A 26,568-nucleotide genomic window follows, 5' to 3' on the forward strand; every position below is an offset into this window, starting at 1 on the left:
TTTGTTTTAACCCAGTGTTCCCAGTGTGATCCCAGTGGATCCAGTGATCCAGTGGAACCAGCGCACAGTGAGCATCACACAGTGTATCACCAATAACCACCAATAACCACCAATAACCATCAATTACCATCAATAACCACCAATAACCATCAATAACCACCAATAACCACCAATAACCAATGACCAATAACCAATGACCAATAACCACCAATAACCATCAATTACCATCAATAACCACCAATAACCACCAATAACCATCAATAACCATCAATTACCATCAATAACCACCAATAACCACCAATAACCATCAATAACCATCAATAACCACCAATAACACCAATAACCAATGACCAATAACCACCAATAACCATCAATTACCACCAATAACCAACAATAACCATCAATAACCACCAATAACCAATGACCAATAACCACCAATAACCATCAATAACCATCAATAACCACCAATAACCATCAATAACCAATGACCAATAACTATCAATAACCAGAGGTGGAAAGAGTACTGAAAACTTGTACTCAAGTACAAGTACTGTTACATTGCTTAAATTGTACTCAATTGCAATTAAAAATCTATTTCTGTATACATTTTAAATTCTGTAATGCATATACTAACTGTAAAAAGATTATCGACTGATGTATTAGTATCTAAATATTTTAACTTCCTTTTATCAGTATCAGCCTAAATAAATCCATTATCAGTTTGGTCCTAACAAACAAAGTGAGCAAAATACTGTACATGTATATACCAAAGCTATATCAAGAAAATGGATCAAATACACAAAGAGCTACAAATAAAAACAATCCATATTATGTTTTGTTAAAGAAATTCATATAATGCAATACTGATTAATATCATGTCACTGTAATAGATCAATATCAGGCCAAAAAAGCAATATCATACAAGTATAGCTGTAAAAACTTTGACCACAATGTGTTTTTGAGATTAGATGCTGGCGTCTTGTAATCTGATATCACCGTAGGGGTCAAACTAACTTTGCACTGCATCTGGACGGTATTTAATTTTTTCTCTCTGTATATGAAACATTCCTCCAGGTATGACCACGGGCACTCGTCCTCCGTCTGTTCTTCCTCCTTTTCAGTGTTGAAAGTGTTGTCTTCTGTCTACATTTTGGCTTTGTTGTCTCCAAATCTTCTGTCTTACTCTGCTGTGTAGATATGCTACCTCCAGAAACGTGTACCTGCTGCTGCAGTGGAGTTGTCTTTTCGTTACGTCATATTATATGGCGCGGTCGCAATCGGATGGCCTGTATGGTGGCCGTGAGGTGCCAAACAAATGTACATTTCAGAAAAGATTTGAATATTAATTCAAATTGTGGGTGTACTTAGTAGTGACTTTTGATTTTAAAAGTAGCGAAGTAGATTACATGGTGTAAATTGTACTCAAGTATGAGTACAATTACACACTTGAAAAATGTACTTAATTACAGTGATGTGAGTATTTGTAATTTGTTTCTTCCACCCCTGTCAATTACCAACCACCAATAACTATCAATCAGAATCAGAAAAAAAAAGAGCAGCAGCGTCTGTAACAGGAAGCTTGCATGTTGGCGCATGCGCACAGATAATAATCTAATCTCCATCTCTGTACCAGACTCCACTTCCTCTGGTGCCATGCTATCGTTCGATAATAATCAATAACCACAAATAAGCATCAATAACCATCAGTAACCATCAATAACCACCAATAACCACCAATAACCATTAGTAACATCAATTACCACCAATAACCATCAATAGCCATTAGTAACTACCAATAATCATCAATAACATCAATAACCACCAACAACCATTAGTAACATCAATGACACCAATAACCATCAATAACACCAATAACCATTAGTAACCATCAATAACCATTAGTAATCATCAGTTACCACCAATAACTACCAATAGCCATTAGTAACTACCAATAACCATCAATAACCACCAATAACCATCAATAACCACCAATAACCATCAATAACACCAATAACCATCAATAACACCAATAACCATCAATAACCACCAGTAACCATCAATAACCACCAATAACCACCAATAACCATTAGTAACATCAATTACCACCAATAACCATCAATAGCCATTAGTAACTACCAATAATCATCAATAACATCAATAACCACCAACAACCATTAGTAACATCAATGACACCAATAACCATCAATAACACCAATAACCATTAGTAACCATCAATAACCATTAGTAATCATCAATTACCACCAATAACTACCAATAGCCATTAGTAACTACCAATAACCATCAATAACCACCAATAACCATCAATAACCACCAATAACCATCAATAACACCAATAACCATCAATAACACCAATAACCACCAATAACCACCAATAACCATCAATAACCACCAATAACCACCAATAACCATCAATAACCATCAATAACACCAATAACCATCAATAACCACCAATAACCACCAATAACCACCAATAACCATCAATAACACCAATAACCATCAATAACACCAATAACCATCAATAGCCATTAGTAACTACCAATAACCATCAATAACCACCAATAACCATCAATAACACCAATAACACCAATAACACCAATAACCACCAATAACCTTCAATAACCATTAGTAACATCAATAACCATTAGTGACATCAATAACATCAATAACATCAATAACACCAATAACCACCAATAACCATCAATAACACCAATACCCATCAATAACCATCAATAGCCATTAGTAACATCTATAACCATCAATAACCACCAATAACCATCAATAACACCAATACCCATCAATAACCATCAATAGCCATTAGTAACATCTATAACCATCAATAACCACCAATAACCATCAATAACACCAATAACCATCAATAACACCAATAACCATCAATAACAATCAATAACACCAATAACCATCAATAACACCAATAACCATCAATAACCACCAATAACCATCAGTAACCATCAATAACCAATAATAACCATCAATAACCATTAGTAACATCAATTACCACCAATAACCACCAATAACCATCAATAACCATTAGTAACATCAATAACCACCAATAACACCAATAACCATCAATAACCATTAGTAACCATCAATAACCATCAATAACCATCAATAACCATTAGTAACACCAATAACCATCAACAACCATTAGTAACATCAATGACACCAATAACCACCAATAACACCAATAACCATCAATAACCATTAGTAACCATCAATAACCAATAATAACCATCAGTAACCATCAATAACAATCAATAACACCAATAACCATCAATAACACCAATAACCACCAATAACACCAATAACCATCAATAACCATTAGTAACATCAATAACCATCAATAACACCAATAACCATCAATAACACCAATAACCATCAATAACCATTAGTAACATCAATAACCATTAGTGACATCAATAACATCAATAACATCAATAACACCAATAACCACCAATAACCATCAATAACACCAATAACCATCAATAACACCAATACCCATCAATAACCATCAATAGCCATTAGTAACATCTATAATCATCAATAACCACCAATAACCATCAATAACACCAATAACCATCAATAACACCAATAACCATCAATAACCACCAATAACCATCAATAACACCAATAACCATCAATAACCATCAATAACAATCAATAACACCAATAACCATCAATAACCATCAATAGCCATTAGTAACATCTATAACCATCAATAACCACCAATAACCATCAATAACACAATAACCGTCAATAACACCAATAACCATCAATAACCATCAATAACACCAATAACCATCAATAACACCAATAACCATCAATAACAATTAGTAACATCAATAACCATCAATAACACCAATAACCATCAATAACACCAATAACCATCAATAACCATCAATAACACCAATAACCATCAATAACACCAATAACCATCAATAACAATTAGTAACATCAATAACCATCAATAACACCAATAACCATCAATAACACCAATAACCATCAATAACACCAATACCCATCAATAACCATCAATAGCCATTAGTAACATCTATAACCATCAATAACCACCAATAACCATCAATAACACCAATAACCATCAATAACACCAATAACCATCTATAACCATCAATAACCACCAATAACCATCAATAACACCAATAACCATCAATAACCATCAACAACCATTAGTAACATCAATGACACCAATAACCACCAATAACACCAATAACCATCAATAACCATTAGTAACCATCAATAACCAATAATAACCATCAGTAACCATCAATAACAATCAATAACACCAATAACCATCAATAACACCAATAACCACCAATAACACCAATAACCATCAATAACCATTAGTAACATCAATAACACCAATAACCATCAATAACACCAATAACCATCAATAACCATTAGTAACCATCAATAACATCAATAACATCAATAACACCAATAACCACCAATAACCATCAATAACAACCAATAACATCAATAACACCAATAACCATCAATAACCATCAATAGCCATTAGATAACATCTATAATCATCGATAACCACCAATAACCATCAATAACACCAATAACCATCAATAACACCAATAACCATCAATAACCACCAATAACCATCAATAACACCAATAACCATCAATAACCATCAATAACAATCAATAACACCAATAACCATCAATAACCATCAATAGCCATTAGTAACATCTATAACCATCAATAACCACCAATAACCATCAATAACACAATAACCGTCAATAACACCATACCAGCAATACAGACACCAATAACCATCAATAACCATCAATAACAATCATAACACCAATAACCATCAATACACAATACCATCAATAAACAATTAGTAACATCAATAACCATCAATAACACCAATAACATCAATAACACCAAGACCACCATAACCATCAAGAACACCAATAACCATCAATAACACCAATAACCCATCAAATAACCATCATAGCCATTATAACATCTATACCATCATAACCACCAATACCATCATATACACCAATAACCATCAAATAACACCATAACCATCAATAACATCAATAACAACCAATAACCATCAATAACACCATAAACCATCAATAACACCAATAACCACATACCATCAATAACCAATAATAACCATCAATACCAGAGTAACATCAATTACCACCATAACCACCATAACCATCAATAAACCATTAGTAACAGTCAATAACCACCAATACAACACCAATAACCATCAATACCATTAGTACCATCAATAACCCATCATAACCACAATAACCATTAGTAACACCAATCCATCAACAACAATTAGTAACAAGCAAGGAACCAATAACCACCAATAACACCAATAACCATCAATAACCATTAGTAACCATCAATAACCAATAATAACCATCAGTAACCATCAATAACAATCAATAACACCAATAACCATCAATAACACCAATAACCACCAATAACACCAATAACCATCAATAACCATTAGTAACATCAATAACCATCAATAACACCAATAACCATCAATAACACCAATAACCATCAATAACCATTAGTAACATCAATAACCATTAGTGACATCAATAACATCAATAACATCAATAACACCAATAACCACCAATAACCATCAATAACACCAATAACCATCAATAACACCAATACCCATCAATAACCATCAATAGCCATTAGTAACATCTATAATCATCAATAACCACCAATAACCATCAATAACACCAATAACCATCAATAACACCAATAACCATCAATAACCACCAATAACCATCAATAACACCAATAACCATCAATAACCATCAATAACAATCAATAACACCAATAACCATCAATAACACCAATACCCATCAATAACCATCAATAGCCATTAGTAACATCTATAACCATCAATAACCACCAATAACACCAATAACACAATAACCGTCAATAACACCAATAACCATCAATAACACCAATAACCATCAATAACCATCAATAACACCAATAACCATCAATAACACCAATAACCATCAATAACAATTAGTAACATCAATAACCATCAATAACACCAATAACCATCAATAACACCAATAACCATCAATAACACCAATACCCATCAATAACCATCAATAGCCATTAGTAACATCTATAACCATCAATAACCACCAATAACCATCAATAACACCAATAACCATCAATAACACCAATAACCATCTATAACCATCAATAACCACCAATAACCATCAATAACACCAATAACCATCAATAACCATTAGTAACACCAATAACCATCAACAACCATTAGTAACATCAATGACACCAATAACCACCAATAACACCAATAACCATCAATAACCATTAGTAACCATCAATAACCAATAATAACCATCAATAACCATCAATAACACCAATAACCACCAATAACACCAATAACCATCAATAACCATTAGTAACATCAATAACCATCAATAACACCAATAACCATCAATAACACCAATAACCATCAATAACCATTAGTAACATCAATAACCATTAGTGACATCAATAACATCAATAACATCAATAACACCAATAACCACCAATAACCATCAATAACACCAATAACCATCAATAACAACCAATACCCATCAATAACCATCAATAGCCATTAGTAACATCTATAATCATCAATAACCACCAATAACCATCAATAACACCAATAACCATCAATAACACCAATAACCATCAATAACCACCAATAACCATCAATAACACCAATAACCATCAATAACCATCAATAACAATCAATAACACCAATAACCATCAATAACACCAATACCCATCAATAACCATCAATAGCCATTAGTAACATCTATAACCATCAATAACCACCAATAACCATCAATAACACAATAACCGTCAATAACACCAATAACCATCAATAACACCAATAACCATCAATAACCATCAATAACAATCAATAACACCAATAACCATCAATAACACCAATAACCATCAATAACAATTAGTAACATCAATAACCATCAATAACACCAATAACCATCAATAACACCAATAACCACCAATAACCATCAATAACACCAATAACCATCAATAACACCAATACCCATCAATAACCATCAATAGCCATTAGTAACATCTATAACCATCAATAACCACCAATAACCATCAATAACACCAATAACCATCAATAACACCAATAACCATCTATAACCATCAATAACCACCAATAACCATCAATAACACCAATAACCATCAATAACACCAATAACCATCAACAACCATCAGTAACCACCAATAACCATCAATAACCATTAGTAACCATCAATAACCAATAATAACCATCAATAACCATTAGTAACCATCAATAACCACCAATAACCATCAAAAACCATTAGTAACATCAATTACCACCAATAACCATCAATAACCATCAATAACCACCAATAACCATCAATAACCATTAGTAACATCAATAACCACCAATAACCACCAATAACCACCAATAACACCAATAACCATCAGTAACCATCAATAACCAATAATAACCATCAATAACCATCAATAACAATCAATAACACCAATAACCATCAATAACCATTAGTAACCATCAATAACCATTAGTAACATCAATAACCACCAATAACCATCAATAACCATTCGTAACATCAATAACACCAATAATCATCAATAACCATTAGTAACATCAATAACCATTAGTAACATCAATAACCATTAGTAACATCAATAACCATCAATAACCATCAATAACACCAATAACCACCAATAACCATCAATAACACCAATAACCATCAATAACACCAATAACCATCAATAACCATTAGTAATCATCAATAACCATCAATAGCCATTAATAGCCATCAATAACCATCACTAGCCATTAGTAACTACCAATAACCACCAATAACCATTAGTAACATCAATAACCACCAATAACCATCAATAACCATTAGTAACATCAACAACCACCAATAACCATCAATAACACCAATAACCATCAATAACCATTAGTAACCATCAATAACCAATAATAACCATCATTAGCCATTAATAACCACCAATAACCATTAGTAACATCAATAATCACCAATAACCATCAATAACCACCAATAACCATCAATAACACCAATAACCATCAATAACAATCAATAACACCAATAACCATCAATAACCATTAGTAACCATCAATAACCAATAGTAACCATCAATAACCATTAATAACCATTAATAACCATCAATAACATCAATAACCACCAATAACCATCAATAACACCAATAACCATCAATAACCATCAATAACCATCAATAACACCAATAACCACCAATAACCACCAATAACCATCAATAACCATCAATAACATCAATAACCACCAATAACCACCAATAACCACCAATAACCATCAATAACCACCAATAACCATCAATAACCATCAATAACCATTAGTAATCATCAATAACCACCAATAACCATCAATAACCATTAGTAACATCAATAACCATCAATAACCATTCGTAACATCAATAACCACCAATAATCATCAATAACCATTAGTAACATCAATAACCATCAATAACACCAATAACCATTAGTAACATCAATAACATCAATAACACCAATAACCACCAATAACCATCAATAACACCAATAACCATTAGTAATCATCAATAACCATTAGTAACATCAATAACCATCAATAACATCAATAACCATCAATAACACCAATAACCATTAGTAACATCAATAACACCAATTACCACCAATAACCATCAATAACCACCAATAACCACCAATAACCATCAATAACCATTAGTAACATCAATAACCACCAATAACCATCAATAACCATTAGTAACATCAATAACCACCAATAACCATCAATAACACCAATAACATCAATAACATTAGTAACCATCAATAACCAATAATAACCATCAATAACCATTAATAACCACCAATAACCATTAGTAACATCAATAATCACCAATAACCATCAATAACCATTAGTAACATCAATTACCACCAATAACCATCAATAACCATCAATAATCACCAATAACCATCAATAACCATTAGTAACATCAATTACCACCAATAACCACCAATAATCATCAATAACCATTAGTAACATCAATAACCATCAATAACACCAATAACCGTCAATAACCATTAGTAACATCAATAACCACCAATAACCATCAATAACCACCAATAACCATCAATAACCATTAGTAACATCAATAACATCAATAACACCAATAACCACCAATAACGCCAATAACCATCAATAACCATTAGTAACATCAATAACACCAATAACCATCAATAACACCAATAACCATTAGTAACTATCATTAACCATTAGTAACATCAATAACCATTAATAACCATCAATAACATCAATAACCATCAATAACACCAATAACCATCAATAACACCAATAACCATTAGTAACTATCAATAACCATTAGTAACATCAATAACCATTAATAACCATCAATAACATCAATAACACCAATAACCATCAATAACACCAATAACCATCAATAACACCAATAACCATTAGTAACTATCATTAACCATTAGTAACATCAATAACCATCAATAACACCAATAACCATTAGTAACTATCATTAACCATTAGTAACTATCATTAACCATTAGTAACATCAATAACATCAATAACCATTAGTAACATCAATAACCATTAATAATCATCAATAACCATCAATAACATCAATAACCATTAGTAATCATTAGGGATGTAACGATTAATCGTAAGGCAGTTAAAAATCTATTCATAGGTATCACGATTGATATCGATCTTCTGAAAATTGAATCGCAGTACTTTTTTTTAAACAGCAGAGTGTAGGCGGTGGGCGGAGTCTACTAATACTTTCTTTCTGGCTGCCTTCTACTCTTAAATATATTAATAAATGATTCATTACCCCTTTAGCACCGAAAGAATATCTGTAATATTACATGAATATCTGTAAAAGTCACGTTATTCTATTAGCTCTGTCTGCTAGCATAGCTTCTCTTCTTCACTGCTTGATTAGCTGCATGTCAACCGACCACTGGGTTACCAGCGCCCTCTGCTGGTCCAAACAAATATCTGACGTAGATACAGGGCAATGACGTTTTTTTTTTTTTTTTAAAGTCCAATTGTTAAGGCACAAAATACATTTTCAGTTGCACTTTTAAAAAGAAAAAGAACTATTATGCAGTTTTGCATTGTTTATTATAGAACCAGAATTTAAATTAATAAGCTTCTTCTTCATTTGTATTATTCCTTTATTTATTTCATTCAAGATTTATTTTTAGTTAAATTGCATTATTTTGAATAGTTTATCAAGGGATTCTTTTGACAATGAAAAATAAAAGGAAAATAGTACAGTATTTTCTAGTTTTTTTTCCCCCCCAAAAAATAAAGGAATATTTTTCAATCATCATTTGTCTACAGTCTCATTTTGTAAAATAAATCGTGAGAGAATCGTATCGTGAATCCAGTATCATGAATCGAATCAGGAGTTGAGTGAATCGTTACATCCCTAGTAATCATCAATAACATCAATAACCATGAATAACCATCAATAACCACCAATAATCATTAGTTACCATCAATAGCCATTAATAACCACCAATAACCATTAGTAACATCAATAACCATCAATAACCACCAATAACCACCAATAACCATCAATAACCATCAATAACCATTAGTAACACCAATAACCATCAATAACCATTAGTAACACCAATAACCACCAATAACCATCAATAACCATTAGTAACATCAATAACCATTAGTAACACCAATAACCACCAATAACCATCAATAACCATTAGTAACATCAATAACCATCAATAACACCAATAACCACCAATAACCATCAATAACCATTAGTAACACCAATAACCACCAATAACCATCAATAACCATTAGTAACATCAATAACCATTAGTAACACCAATAACCACCAATAACCATCAATAACCATTAGTAACATCAATAACCATCAATAACACCAATAACCATCAATAACACCAATAACCATCAATAACCATCAATAACACCAATAACCATCAATAACCATTAGTAACTTCAATAACACCAATAACCATCAATAACCACCAATAACCATTAGTAACCATCAATAACCATCAATAGCTATTAGTAACCATCAATAACCATCAATAGCTATTAGTATAACCATCAATAGCTATTAGTAACCATCAATAATCATTAGTTACCATCAATAACCACCAGTAACCATCAATAACCATCAATGACTAAAAATAAGCAACCACCAATAACAACCAATAGGGTAACCATTAGTAACCATCAAGAAACCACCATCAATAACAACCAATAACTAAAAATAAGTAACCGTGGGGTTTTCAAGATGGCGGCATATCATGCAGAAAGACACAAACCTCAGAAACTTTGGGCGAGCAACAGAAAACAAACAAGGCCTGCGCAGCGGCTAATGAAGATGCTAATACTGGGGCTGACGCTAGCTGACTCTCGTCAGCACTCCGTGAAGCGGTGAGCAAAATCACTGCCAACATTACGGCAAATATCTCTAAACTTTTTGACGACAAGCTTGGGCCACTTACGCAGCTTCTACAAATGCACCGCGAAGAGCTCATGAAAAGCGCATCGTGGACGCTGAGTCGAGGATTTCCGGGTTGGAGGACGCCACGGATCCCATGGGTAATAAACTCTGGAGGAGCTGTGCTTTGACGGAACGTGCGGATGATCTGGAGAACAGAGGTCAGCGTAAAAATCTACGCATTGTTGGGCTGACAGAAGGGGTTGAGGGAGAAGACCCGACGTGCTTTTTTGAGACCTGGATCCATAAGATCTTAAACACGTAAACGAAATCAGGACGCGTGAAGTTGGAGAGAGCACACCGCACGCTGGGTCCTAAACCTCCCCAATCAAAGGCTGCGGCCTTTTCTGGTGAGACTTCATAACTTTTCAGGATAAACAACGTGTCATGAATGCATCGTGGGAGATGGGACAGAATAATCTGAAGTTAAGGCAGGAGAGCGCCACTATTAGGATCTTCCAGGATTTCTCAGCATCTGTCCTCCAGAAAAAGAAAGAGGTTTGACTGTGTAAAGAAGTGTCTTAAATCTACAGGCAAATCTACCTGCATCACTTAAAGTCACCTACCAAGGACTAAACTAATCACCCAGCTGATCAATACATCTGCTCATTGAAGGAGACCCCTCCGCCTGATATGGATGAACTTTCCACCGGACAGTTGTTGTTGATGTGAGCTGCTCATTGGAACGTTCTCTCTGGATATACTGGACTGGCTGTGGGTCGTGAGCACTGGCTGTTAATGATTATCAGGGGCAGATCAAACGTGTCCTCCTGGACTTGTTCTCCTGTTGGTACAAAGCCCTACCACTCAAACTCCTCTGGATTAGGAGAACGACAGCATTAGGTTTCTTTTTTTCTACTTTGATTGTGAATGATTAGTTCTTTGGCTCATTCACGTTATTAAAAAGAAAGAAAAGGTCAAATGGCTCAGAAAGGATTTGATTTTATAGTTTGTAGTGGTGACAGCCCTTAAGTTATGTACCTGGAATGTTAATGGTGTCCACACACCTGTGAAACGTAAAAAGATTCTAACTTTAAATTACAACAACTATGGGCAGGTTTATTTCTCATCATTCACTAAACACGGAGTAGAGGCGTGGCTATTTAGATTCACAAAAAAGTACCTTTTAAAGAATTAAACTGCATCAAAGATACATTATGTGATTGTGAAAGGTGCTCCATGGGGAGGAAATAGTTATAATGAATGTTTACAACCTCGCCGCTCACCCGGGGGAATTCCTGACTACGTGTTTCTCCAAAGTTGTCGACCTAAATATTAGAAACTCCTTCATTGGGGAAGATTTTATTTGTCATTTAAATCCTATAATGTATAAATCTCCACAAAAGAAAACGTCATTATCGTCCCAGGATAAAATCATCGATGCACTTTGTGAGGATCTGGATTTCATAGATGCATGGAGGGCTCAACACTTGATGGATAAAGAAAACACGTTTTTCTCTAATGTTTATAAATCCTTTACAAGGATTGACTATTTCTTTATTCCATGAGCTTCACCACAGTCTGTTATCTCCAGCTCTATAGGAAATCTAATCATCTCAGATCATGCAGCTGTCCTCATAGAATTTAACATAAATAATCCCTCTAACCAGAGCAGATATCGGAGGTTCACGCCCTCCATTCTGATGGACCACAGATTTATATCATATTTCAAAGAAGAATTCAATATTTCATATCTATTAATTCACCCTCTACTGATGACTCATCACTTTTATGGTAGACCTCCAAAGCTTTTTCAAGGGTTTAGTTATTTCTTATATGTCCAGTAGGAGACGTAGACAAGATGAGCAGAGAATGATTCTGAAGTTGAAACTCAAAAGAGCAGAAAAAGAATATATTAAAAGCTCATCTGTACAGAAACTTAAGGAGGTCTCTGCCATTCGCCTTCTAAATAAAGATGCAGAAGGTAAAATCAGATTTGCTAAACAGAAAATGTTTGAGCATGGAGTTAAAGCAGGTAAATATTTATCCTATCTAACAAAGAAGAATACGGACTCCCAAATCATCTCCTCCATCACAGATGACCTTGACAGGCAGGCTTTTGACCCTCCAACCATAAACAACTCATTTAAATGTTTTTATGAAAATTTATACAATTCCAAAATGCAGGCAAATTCTCCAGATAATATGAATAACTTTTTCTCCTTTCTCCACCTCCCTAGTAGATCTGATGTTCCTTATCTAAGGAAGAGGTGCTTAAAGCTATTAAAGAGCTGCGGTCCGGCAAAGCACCAGGCCCAGACGGGCTTAGTAGCAAGTTCTACAAAGAATTCAGTGACATACTGATCGATCCTCTTCTAGACATGCTCAACGACTCCTTCTACCACAGTCTCTGTGGGAGGCCAAGATTTCTTTATTTCTTAAAAAGGTAAAAATCCTGAAGACTGTACATCTTACAGACCTATTTCTTTGTTAAACGTAGACCTTAAAATTATCTGTAAAATACTAGCAACACGATTGGAAGGGTTCCATCCTTCTATTATTAGAGAAGAACAAACGGGTTTCATTAAACATCATTAGTCCTAATAATAATAACATGGACAGATTAGTTAACACAATTCATTTTTTTCATCCTTAAGTGTTTTGGTGGTTTCTCTTGATAAGGTGAAGGCATTTGACCACGTAGAATTATCATACTTGTTCAGCACATTGGAGACATTTGGTTTTAGTAAATGTGTTAATGGTAAGATAATCCACTATCTGCAGTGTTCACCAATGGCATGAGATCTCCAAGCTTTCCCATTTAACAAGGTACATGACAAGGCTGCCCTCTATCACCTCTGCTATTTGCCTTAGCTATAGAGCCGCTAGCAGAAGCTATCAGATCCAATGACAACATACATGGCTACACAATAGCAGGCAGGCAGCACAAGATCACGCTTTATGTGGATGATGTCCTGGTTTTCCTAACAAAACCTACAATATCTACCCCTTTCCTTTTTAGAAACGATTAATAAATTTTGCGTTTTTTCTGGTCACAAGATAAACTTTGAGAAGTCAGAAGTTATGCCTTTAGGCAGTTTCAAACAAAAACCCCAGACTCCATCACCGTTCCCCTTTAAATGGTCACCAGATGGTTTTGTGTATCTAGGAATACATAGAACGCCAACTTTTGAACAAATGTACAAAGCTAATTTTGCCCCTGTTTGAGTGAATTCAATTGGACTTGGAGGTGGAACATCCTCCCTGTTTCCTGGCTAGGTTTAGTGTCCCTTCTAAAAATGAACATTCTTCCTAAACTACTCTACCCAATCCAAATGATTCCAGATATATTTCCACGTAAGGCTGTACAACAATTAAAAAGCTGGTTTAGCTCCTTTATATGGGCTAAAAGAAGCCTCGCCTCAAAATAGCCACTTTATGCCTGTCATCCGCCAAAGGAGGTTTAGACCTTCCAGACATCCAAAAGTACAAACTTAGTGCTCATCTGTGTTATAGCAGAATGGATACATAACAAAACTTCCTCTCTTTGGTTTGATATTGAAAGCTCGATGTCTAAATACCCCTTGAGAAACCTTTTATTAATAAAAAAGTCCACACAATTACATGCTGCCTGCACAAACCCAGTTATGATCTCTATGGTCAAGGCGTGGCAGGCAGTCAGAAAAATGGAGGGACGATCTGATTTCACGTCTGTCTTTACTCCTAAATGTGACAACCCTGATTTTCCACCTGGAGTAACAGATAATAAGCAGAGAGAGGCATAAATAATGTGTCTACGTTACTAGATGGTTCCATTCTGAAGTCCTTTGCTCAGCTGCAGGAAAGATACAACATTCAACAAAAATATTTTTTTTGTTATTTGGAGTTGAGGGACTATATCATGAGGGGCACGACAATACTTCAGTGTATAAATATTACGGACTGTGAAAGGCAGCTGTTCTTAAAAAATGTTAGCTCTGTTAGCTCCTTTTACGACACACTTAAAGAGACTGACACGACAAATACAAATAACCAACCACCAATAACAACCAAAAACATCAATAACAACCAATAACAACCAATAACCACCAATAACAAACAATAACCATCAATAACAACCAATAACCATCAATAACCATCAATAACCAACCACCAATAACAGCCAATAACATCGATAACCACCAATAACCATCAATAACCATCAATAACCTCCAATAACCACCAATAACCACCAATAACCACCAATAACCATCAATAACCTCCAATAACCACCAATAACCTCCAATAACCTCCAATAACCTCCAATAACCACCAGTAACCACCAGTAACCAACCACCAATAACAACCAATAACCAAACACCAATAATCACCAATAACCTCCAATAACCTCCAATAACCTCCAATAACCACCAATAACCACCAATAACCACCAATAACCATCAATAACCTCCAATAACCACCAGTAACCACCAATAACCAACCACCAATAACCAACCACCAATAACAACCAATAACATCAATAATAGGGACGTAACGATTCACTCAACTCCCGATACGATTCGATTCACGATACTGGGTTCACGATACGATTCTCTCACGATTTATTTTACAAAATGGGACTGTAGACAAATTTTTTTTTTTGGGAAAAAAAACTAGAAAATGCTGCATTATTTTCCTTTTATTTTTCATTGTCAAAAGAATTCCTTGATAAACTATTTAAAACAATGCAATTTAACTAAAAATAAATCTTGAATGAAATAAATAAAGGAATAATACAAATGAAGAAGAAGCCTATTAATTTAAATTCTGGTTCTATAATAAACAATGCAAAACTGCATAATAGTTATTTTTTTTTTAAAAGTGCAAATGAAGATGTATTTTGTGTCTTAACAATTGGACTTTTAAAAAAAAAAAAAAAAAAAAAACGATTGCACTGATTTACGTCATATTTGTTTGGACCAGCAGAGGGCGCTGGTAACACAGTGGTCGGTTGGCATGCAGATATCTTGCACTGAAGAAGAGATGCTATGCTAGCAGACAGAGCTAATAGAAAAACATGACTTTTACAGATATTCAAGTAATATTACAGATATTCTTTCGGTGCTAAAGGGGTAATGAATCATTTATTAACATATTTAAGAGTAGAAGGCAGCCAGAAAGAAAGTATTAGCAGACTCTGCCTGCCGCCTACACTTGTGGATAGTGCCCTCTGCTGGTTAAAAAAGTACTGCGATTCAATTTTCAGAAAATCGATATAACCGTGATACCTATGAATCGATTTTTAACTGCCTTACGATTAATCGTTACATCCCTAATCAATAACCAACCTCCAATAACCACCAATGACCTCCACGAACATCAATAACCACCAATAACCATCAATAACCAACCACCAGTAACAACCAATAACATCAATAACCACCAATAACCATCAATAACCTCCAATAACCACCAAAAACCATCAATAACCACCAATAACCATCAATAACCAAACACCAATAACAACCAATAACATCAATAACCTCCAATAACCACCAATAAAATAACCATCAATAACCTCCAATAACCTCCAATAACCACCAATAACCACCAATAACCACCAATAACAACCAATAACATCAATAACCAAACACCAATAATTGCCAATAACCATCAATATCCACCAATAACCATCAATAACCTCCAATAACCAACTACCAATAACAACCAATAAAGATCAATAACCACCAGTAACATCAATAAACATCAATATCCACCAATAACCACAGATATTACTTCTTCTTCTGCAGTGGTCTCAGGATGGTGGTGTCACTCCTAACTCGCTAAAATGTTGCGGGGGCGCCGTTGACGACACACTTAAGAGACTGACACGACCAAATACACGAACCACCACCAGAACAACCAAGAACAACCAAGAACAAACCAATAGCAACCAAGAACAGCAAGAGAAAAACCCAAGAACAACCAAGAACACCAAGAACAACCAAGAACCAGCAAGAACAACCAAAACAACCACCAAGAACAACCAAGAACCAGGCAAGAACAACCAGAACAACCAAGAAACAGCGAGAACCACCAAGAACCCAGCAAGAACCGCCAAGAACACCAAGAACAGCCAAAACCAACCGCCAAGAACCACCAAGAACCGCAAGAAGCGCCAGAACCACCCAAGAACAACCAAGAACAGCAAAGAAAACCAAGAACCACCAAGAAGCGGCCAAGAAACCACCAAGAACAGCAAGAACCACCAAGAACCAGCAATAGAACCGCCAAGAACACCAAGACCCAGCAAGAACCAACCGCCAAGAAACCACCAAGAACCAGCAAGAACAACCAAGAACAGCAAGAACCACCAAGAACAACCAAGAACCACCAAGAAGGCCAAGAACCACCAAGAACAGCAAGAACCACCAAGAAACCAGCAAGAACCGCCAAGAACCACCAAGAACCAGCAGAACCAACCGCCAAGAACCACCAAGAACCAGCAAGAACCGCCCCAAGAACCACCAAGAACCAGCAAGAACAACCAAGAACAGCAAGAACCACCAAGAACCACCAAGAACCATCAAGAACAGCAAGAACAGCAAGAACACCAAGAACACCAAGAACACCAAGAACCACCAGGAACCAGCAGAACCACCAATAACCACCAAGAAACCATGCAGAACCTCCAATAACCACCAATAACCACCAATAACCTAAATAACCCAATAACCACCAAAACCACCAATAACATCAAACCAAAACACCAATAATTACCAATAACCATCAATAACCACCAATAACCATCAATAACCATCAATATCCACCAATAACCTCCAATAACCACCAATAACCACCAATAACCACCAATAACCTCCAATAACGTCCAATAACCACCAATAACCACCAATAACCATCAATAACACCAATAACCATCAATAACCTCCAATAACCACAATAACAACCAATAACATCAATAACCAAACACCAAGAAGGACCAAGAGCCACCAAGGCCACCAAGAACCACCAAGAAACACCAAGAACCGCCAAGAACCACCAAGAACACCAAGAACCAGCAAGAACCAGCAAGATCCACCAAGAAACCACAAGAACCGCCAAGAACCACCAAGAACCACCAAGAACCACCAAGAACCGCCAATAACCACCAAGAACCACCAAGAACCGCCAAGAACCGCCAAGACCGCCAAGAACCAGCAAGAAACCACCAACAACCACCAATAACCGCCAATAACCACCAATAACCACCAATAACCACCAATAACCACCAATAACCACCAATAACCACCAATAACCACCAATAACCACCAATAACCACCAATAACCACCAATAACCATCAATAACCATCAATAACCACCAATAACCACCAATAACCACCAATAACATCAATAACCAAACACCAATAATTACCAATAACCATCAATAACCACCAATAACCATCAATATCCACCAATAACCTCCAATAACCACCAATAACCATCAATAACCATCAATATCCACCAATAACCACCAATAACCTCCAATAACCACCAATAACCATCAATAACCTCCAATAACCATCAATAACCTCCAATAACCTCCAATAACCATCAATAACCATCAATATCCACCAATAACAACCAATAAAGATCAATAACCACCAATAACCACAGATATTACTTCTTCTTCTGCAGTGGTCTCAGGATGGTGGTGTCACTCCTAACTCGTCTCCCAGGCGGAGGTCCAGGTATGATCAGTGTGTGTTACATTGTGTGTTGTATAGTGTGTATTCTAACACACTGTGTTTCACAGACCGTCTGTAGCTGTGACGCCGCTCAAACGCAAAGGTACGCACACCTTCTCTAAAGCAGGAAGTGACATCATTCACACAACCTATTATATTCTTTTTATATATAGTGCACACGCACACATATACTGTATTTATTTATTTACACACATACACACCATGACATGGCCCCGCCTCTTAAAGGGGCCTCGTACTGAAAAAAACAGACTGAGTTGAACAAAGAGAGCTGACCTGAGTTTACTCACACGTGCTGTCCCAACTGAGAGTTGTTGATGTAGTGGGCCTGTACTACAAAGCTAGATTTCCTCTTATCGCGCTAACTTCCAGGATTTAATCAGTGTGTGCTAGACTATGAAGCTGGCTAACGTCTTACGGAGCTAAATCACCATGGTAACTAAGGTTAAATCACCATGGTAACTTGGGTTAAATCACCATGGTAACTTGGGTTAAATCACCATGGTAACTTGGGTTAAATCACCATGGTAACTTGGGTTAAATCACCATGGTAACTTGGGTTAAATCACCATGGTAACTTGGGTTAAATCACCATGGTAATTTAGGCAAAGACAAGGCAAATGTATTTCTATAGCACATTTCATACACAATGCAACTCAATGTGCTTTACATGATCAAAAACGTGCAACAGAAAACAGCTTAAAATCAATAAGAACGTTAAAGTCAGCAACAAAACATTTTAAATAATCAACAAACACATGACATCATCAACATGACCATAAATCTCTATCAATCATAGAAAAAAGTTCCTTTAACTTTGATTTAAAAATGTTCACATGTGATGCTGACTTCAGCTCTGCTGCAGTTTGTTCCACTTCTTTGCAGCATAACAACTAAACACAGCATCACCATGGTTACTGTGAGCTCTGGGCTCCACTATCTGACCTGTGTCCATAGATCTCAGAGACCTGCTGGGTTCATACAATAATAAACTACATCTTTTCTGTTATAGCCTTTGTGCCGTACCGTGGGAGTTTGTCACGTATTGCTAATGCTTCGGCCAGCGTTGGTTGAGTGAAGGAGCCCCAGGTTTGTTGTTTCTTTGTGGTCTTTGCAAAGATCCTCATGTTGTTTCAGATGCACGATAAGGTTGGTCGTATTAAACTTTGTGGGTTCTGTGCCACCACGGGAAACTTGTGCATGATAAGTGTTGCACTCAGCTGCAACGTCTTTGTTTGAGTTTATGGTAAAATATTCCCACACATCACTTCTCCTACAGTAGCGCTGCACACACGTTGTTGTTGTGATCATGTGACTTATTGCTGCATTGCTGCCACATATTTTGTTGCAGTATGAACCACAGTCATCTATGGATAGAAGTTCTATCCAAATATATAAAGATATGTATGAATATAATGTATATATATATATTTTATGGGAGCACCTATATCAGTGATTTTAGATGCAGACCAATCAAATACAATATATCAGATATCAATATCAGATCAGGACATCCTTATTTAAGATCATAAAGTGTTCCTCCTGTAAAGACACTCAGTCTGTGTTCTCTTCACTGATTGGTCAGATGCTGAAATCTCCGCCTCTTTCATGTGCACGTGCATGTAGCTGTAAACACTTAGCTTAAATTAGCGTGTTGTGATCATAGGTGATCAATGATCGTAGTACAGCTCATGTCTGACAGGGAATGTTTGGTTAGTTGAAGTCAGCTAACGTAGATGAATCTAATCTAGATTAGTAACATAGACTCTGTTACGTCCTCTTTTGTCTAGGAGGGAAGAAGTAACATAACACAGATATAAAAAGGTAAACCAAGACAATTTATTATAAAGTTTGAACAAAGGGAGCAATGACAAATTTAAAGAGTTTAACAAAGGGAGCGTCTGAAAATGTACAGAAAACAATCAAAACAGAACCTAATTCACAACACAGCTGAACCCTACTGAGCCTTTTAATCTAGTCTAGTCTAGTCTAGTCTAGTCTAGTGTACTATTCTATTCTATTCTATTCTATTCTAGTCTAGTCTAGTCTAGTCTAGTCTAGTCTAGTCTAGTCTAGTCTAGTGTACTAGTCTAGTCTAGTCTAGTGTACTATTCTATTCTATTCTAGTCTATTCTATTCTATTCTATTCTAGTCTAGTCTAGTCTAGTCTAGTCTAGTGTACTAGTCTAGTCTAGTCTAATCTAGTCTAGTCTATTCTATTCTATTCTATTCTAGTCTATTCTAGTCTAGTCTAGTCTAGTGTACTAGTCTAGTCTAGTCTAGTGTACTAGTCTAGTCTAGTCTAGTGTACTATTCTAGTCTAGTCTAGTCTAGTCTAGTCTAGTCTAGTCTAGTGTACTAGTCTAGTCTAGTCTAATCTAGTCTAGTCTATTCTATTCTATTCTATTCTATTCTATTCTAGTCTATTCTAGTCTAGTCTAGTCTAGTCTAGTCTAGTGTACTAGTCTAGTCTAGTCTAGTGTACTAGTCTAGTCTATTCTATTCTATTCTATTCTAGTCTAGTCTAGTCTAGTCTAGTCTAGTCTAGTGTACTAGTCTAGTCTAGTCTAGTCTAGTGTACTAGTCTAGTGTACTAGTCTAGTCTAGTCTAGTCTAGTCTAGTGTACTAGTCTAGTCTAGTCTAGTCTATTCTATTCTATTCTATTCTATTCTATTCTATTCTATTCTATTCTAGTCTATTCTAGTCTAGTCTAGTGTACTAGTCTAGTCTAGTCTAGTCTAGTGTACTAGTCTAGTCTAGTCTAGTCTAGTGTACTAGTCTAGTCTAGTCTAGTGTACTAGTCTAGTCTAGTGTACTAGTCTAGTCTAGTGTACTAGTCTAGTCTAGTCTAGTCTAGTCTAGTGTACTAGTCTAGTCTAGTGTACTAGTCTAGTCTAGTCTAGTCTAGTCTAGTGTACTAGTCTAGTCTAGTGTACTAGTCTAGTCTAGTCTAGTCTAGTCTAGTCTAGTGTACTAGTCTAGTCTAGTGTACTAGTCTAGTCTAGTGTACTAGTCTAGTCTAGTCTAGTCTAGTGTACTAGTCTAGTCTAGTGTACTAGTCTAGTCTAGTGTACTAGTCTAGTCTAGTGTACTAGTCTAGTCTAGTCTAGTCTAGTCTAGTGTACTAGTCTAGTCTAGTGTACTAGTCTAGTCTAGTCTAGTCTAGTCTAGTCTAGTCTAGTCTAGTGTACTAGTCTAGTCTAGTCTAGTGTACTAGTCTAGTCTAGTCTAGTCTAGTCTAGTCTAGTGTACTAGTCTAGTCTAGTCTAGTGTACTAGTCTAGTCTAGTGTACTAGTCTAGTCTAGTGTACTAGTCTAGTCTAGTCTAGTCTAGTCTAGTCTAGTGTACTAGTCTAGTCTAGTGTACTAGTCTAGTCTAGTCTAGTCTAGTCTAAACACCTGAAGTGGGGGAACCTGCTCGTCAGATCCCCTGAGATCCTTTAAACTGTAGAGACTGATGAGAACTGATTGCTGATTGGCTCCTAGTGCAGGTGGAGGAAGAAAAAGACCAATCCTGAAGAAGGAGGATTATATAGTAGAAGATGAAGCCACCAATCACAGACGAGTGCCGTCACAGTCCTTCTTGCATTTCCTCCCACACAGGGGCGGGGCCAACAGCAGGGTTGTAACAGGCCCTTTGTGTTGTGTTCTTATTCAGTCACATGTTCTCTTCTATCAGGGGGGGCGGAGTCAGACGGGCCTCCTAAGAAGCTGTTTGTTGCCGGGGTAACAGAGCCTGAACGTGAGTGACAGGTGAGTCCTCCAATGGCGTTCGAGCCTGTCTTCCATGGGAGGCAGAGCCTAACCCTCTTCTCTTTCCACCAATCAGCTTCAAGCACCTCCATAGGCCCCGCCTCCTGCTGGGACTGGAGCAAAGGAAGACTTCTGATTAGCTGGCTGAATCAGATGGACACGCCCCAAATTTCAAAAAGACCAATAATGGATTATTGTGATGTTCTATTAGTGAAAAAGGATTATTTATAACATTCACTAAATTGTTGATGCTGATTGGCTCACATGCTGCAGGTGATCAGCTCCTCCAATCACAGCACTGACATATTTTTATAAAGAGAATTACATTTTTTATATTCAATTCAAAGTATATCCTCAAAAAAGTTTAAAAATCCAACAAAGAGTGAAGATCCATAATGTAAAGAGGAGCTCTGCTCTGCTCTGAGCTCCTCACACAGATGGACATGAAGCTTTATGTTTAAAAATGGACCAAAAAGAAGAAGAAGAAGCAGCAGCGAGATGTCATGTGTAAATATGATACATGTTCACTTTATAAATATATAAATACTCAGATCTCTTATATTGTTTAAGAAAAACATCAATAAAGAAAAGCATCAGACGTGTGTGTGTGTGTGTGTGTGTGTGTGTGTGTGTGTGTGTGTGTGTGTGTGTGTGTGTGTGTGTGTGTGTGCGTGTGTGCGTGTGTGCGTGTGTGCGTGTGTGCGTGTGTGCGTGTGTGCGTGTGTGCGTGTGTGCGTGTGTGCGCGTGTGTGCGTGCGTGCGTGATACGATCAGATCAACTCACTCATTTATTCACAATAGAATCACGTGTGTCTGTTTATCATTCAATGGATTAATATTGATCATCATTAACAGACAAAGAACTGCCAAGTTTCAGAAAATAACAATAGTGAGACTTTAGTCACATGATGCAGTGAAAGAAAAGTCATTTTTTAACATGACTTTGTTTTAACGTTGATTTCTACCTTCAGAATGATGTCATCACCTCCATACCAGCAGCTCTCCCTGCACTGTGTCCTCCTAATGCTATAACCTAATCAATATTTCATATCATTGATCTGGGGACATGTCTCATGTTGTAGGTGTTTATCACAGATGTTGATGATGACAGAGGCTCCCACTTAAAACACTGTGGCCCAAGGCAGTGCTACCTTTACCTCAGCTCTCCTTGTCTGCAACAGAAAGGACGTCATTAAAAAGATCATCATGTAAAAAACATTCAAACATCAAGTCATTTTTCATTGAATCAATGTCTATAGAAATACACTATTACATACAATAATAATCATAAGAACAGTTCAAATGAACATTAGATTATGTATTTATGATGATATAACCTACAAGTGTAATTCAGCTACTAGCAGTGTTTATAACACTGGTTTTAATTCATTTAAGTTAATGTCTAACACAGACATACACATGTAGAAGTGGGTGATATGGGGAAAAAATAATTTTTTCATTCAAATCATTTAGACTATTTTAAAGTTATTTATCAATAAAACAAAGCAATTCATTTACTTAAAATCAATTCAAGTCAAAGTGCTTATTGTCATCTGTACAGTTAGAAACACGTTTCCCTGTACAATGAAATTGTTGCTTTGCCGAGTGAATGTCTACGTAATAAAAGAATAAAATCAAGAGGTATAAGAACTATAATAACTAACAGTGGCAGGCAACACTGTTACTGTACAAAACCTGAACATTAAATACAAAAGTTCATTAGACACTCATTTAGGAGTCTAATGGCCGAGAGGAAGAAGGAGTTTTTGAGTCTGCTGGTCCTGCATTTCACACTTCTGTACCTCCAGCCTGAGGGTAGAAGTGTGAACAGTCCATGTTGGGGGTGAGTGGAGTCCTTGATGATGGCGGCAGCTCTCCTGTGGACTCTGTGCTTGTAGATGCTCTGCAGAGAGGGCAGCGGAGACCTGGTGATCTTCGTAGCAGTCTTCACTACTCTCTGCAGGCGTTTGCGGTCCATGACAGTGGTGTTGCCGTACCACACGGTGATGCAGCTGGTCAGGATGGGCTCAACAATGCAACTGTAGAAGTTGCTGAGGATCTTTGAGGACATTCCAAATTTCCTCAGCCTCCTCAGGAAGTACAGCCGCTGTTGAGCTTTCTTCACCAGCTGTGTGGTGTTGAGGGTCTAGGTGAGGTCGTCTCTGATGTGGACCTCAAGATATTTGAAACTGCTCACCCTTTCCACGTCCAGCTCCTGGATAGACAGTGGCTGATGAGGACGCCTCTCCTTCCTCATGTCCACTATCAGCTCCTTCGTCTTTTCCGTGTTGAGGGTAAGGTTGTTGTCCTCGCACCACGTCACCAGACTGGACACCTCCCCCCTGTAGGCCGCTTTGTCTCCGCCAGTGATACGTCCTATCACTGCGGTGTCTTCCGCAAACTTCAGGATGGCGTTGTCCTTGTGGGAGGCGACACAGTCGTGGGTGAAGAGGGTGTAGAGGATGGGGCTGAGGACACAACCCTGAGGAGTGCCAATGTTCGTGATAAGGCTGGCTGAAGTCCTGGACCCAATCCTGACAGACTGGGGCCTGCCAGTCAGAAAGTCCTGGAGCCAGTCACAGAGGGAGGGGTGGAGTCCAAGGGAAAACAGTTTGTGGGTGAGTTTGTGGGGATGACCGTGTTGAAGGCAGAGCTGTAGTCTATAAAGAGCATCCTGATGTAGGAGTCTTTATTTTCCAGGTGGGAGAGGGAGAAGTGAAGGGCAGCAGCAATGGCGTCCGAGGTGGACCTGTTGGGACGGTAGGCATACTGCAGGGGGTCCAGTGTGTCCGGTATGCTGCTCCGAATGTGGGTCAGCACCACCCTCTCAAAGCACTTCATAATGATTGGAGTGAGTGCTACTGGCCTGTAGTCATTCAGGCAGGTGGGGGGGCTCTTCTTGGGGAGGGGGACGATGGTGGTGGTCTTGAAGCAGGAGGGTACGGTGCTCAGACTGAGGGAAAGGTTGAAGATGGAGGTGAGCACGTCTTTCAGCTCGTAGGTACATGCTCTGAGGGCCCGCCCAGGGATGTTGTCTGGTCCTGCTGCTTTGCGGGGGTTTATCCTCCTCAGGGCCGTGCGTACCTCGGCTGATGAGACGACCAGTGGGTTTGGGGGTTAAGTGGAGGCCTCCTCTCTGTGCTGGGGTTGGAGGTCTCAGGCTGTCTGAGCTGGTCCTGTAGTCAGTGATGTGCTGCAGGCCTTGCCACAACCGCCCGGAGTCAGCAGTGGAGTAGAAGTCATCCAGCTTCTCTCTGTACGGCTTCTTGGCCACTGTGATGGCCTTAAGATTAAAGATTAAGATTAAGATTAAGATTGGCCTTCCTCCCTAAATGGAAAAAAGGAATAAAAGATCATTTAAAACAAGATCATTTTCAAATATTTTTATAAATTGTATGTAAGTAATTTATCAAACTGGTTCTAAGTATAATTAACATCAAACTAAAG

The 26,568-nt window shown here is 37.1% G+C and overlaps 1 protein-coding gene across 2 annotated transcripts in view; it reads left to right on the plus strand.

Annotated features, from left to right (window-relative positions):
* LOC114475551 (protein FAM122B) overlaps nucleotides 1-23,720 on the plus strand; it is a 31,592-nt gene extending 7,872 nt beyond the window's left edge. Inside the window, exons 5-9 of one of the 2 annotated variants that reach the window (XM_028466457.1) lie at nucleotides 16-67; nucleotides 19,300-19,352; nucleotides 19,418-19,452; nucleotides 23,048-23,121; nucleotides 23,198-23,720. In XM_028466457.1, the coding sequence (XP_028322258.1) occupies nucleotides 16-67; nucleotides 19,300-19,352; nucleotides 19,418-19,452; nucleotides 23,048-23,118 (211 nt within the window). In that variant the 3' untranslated portion in view covers nucleotides 23,119-23,121; nucleotides 23,198-23,720. Of the gene's footprint in view, nucleotides 1-15; nucleotides 68-19,299; nucleotides 19,353-19,417; nucleotides 19,785-23,047; nucleotides 23,122-23,197 lie in introns of those variants that run through there. The other variant, XM_028466456.1, reaches the window with a different exon arrangement.
* Nucleotides 23,721-26,568: the final 2,848 nt, after the last annotated feature.

The sequence above is a fragment of the Gouania willdenowi genome, chromosome 14, assembly GCF_900634775.1.
Source record: "Gouania willdenowi chromosome 14, fGouWil2.1, whole genome shotgun sequence".
Lineage (NCBI taxonomy): Eukaryota > Metazoa > Chordata > Actinopteri > Blenniiformes > Gobiesocidae > Gouania > Gouania willdenowi.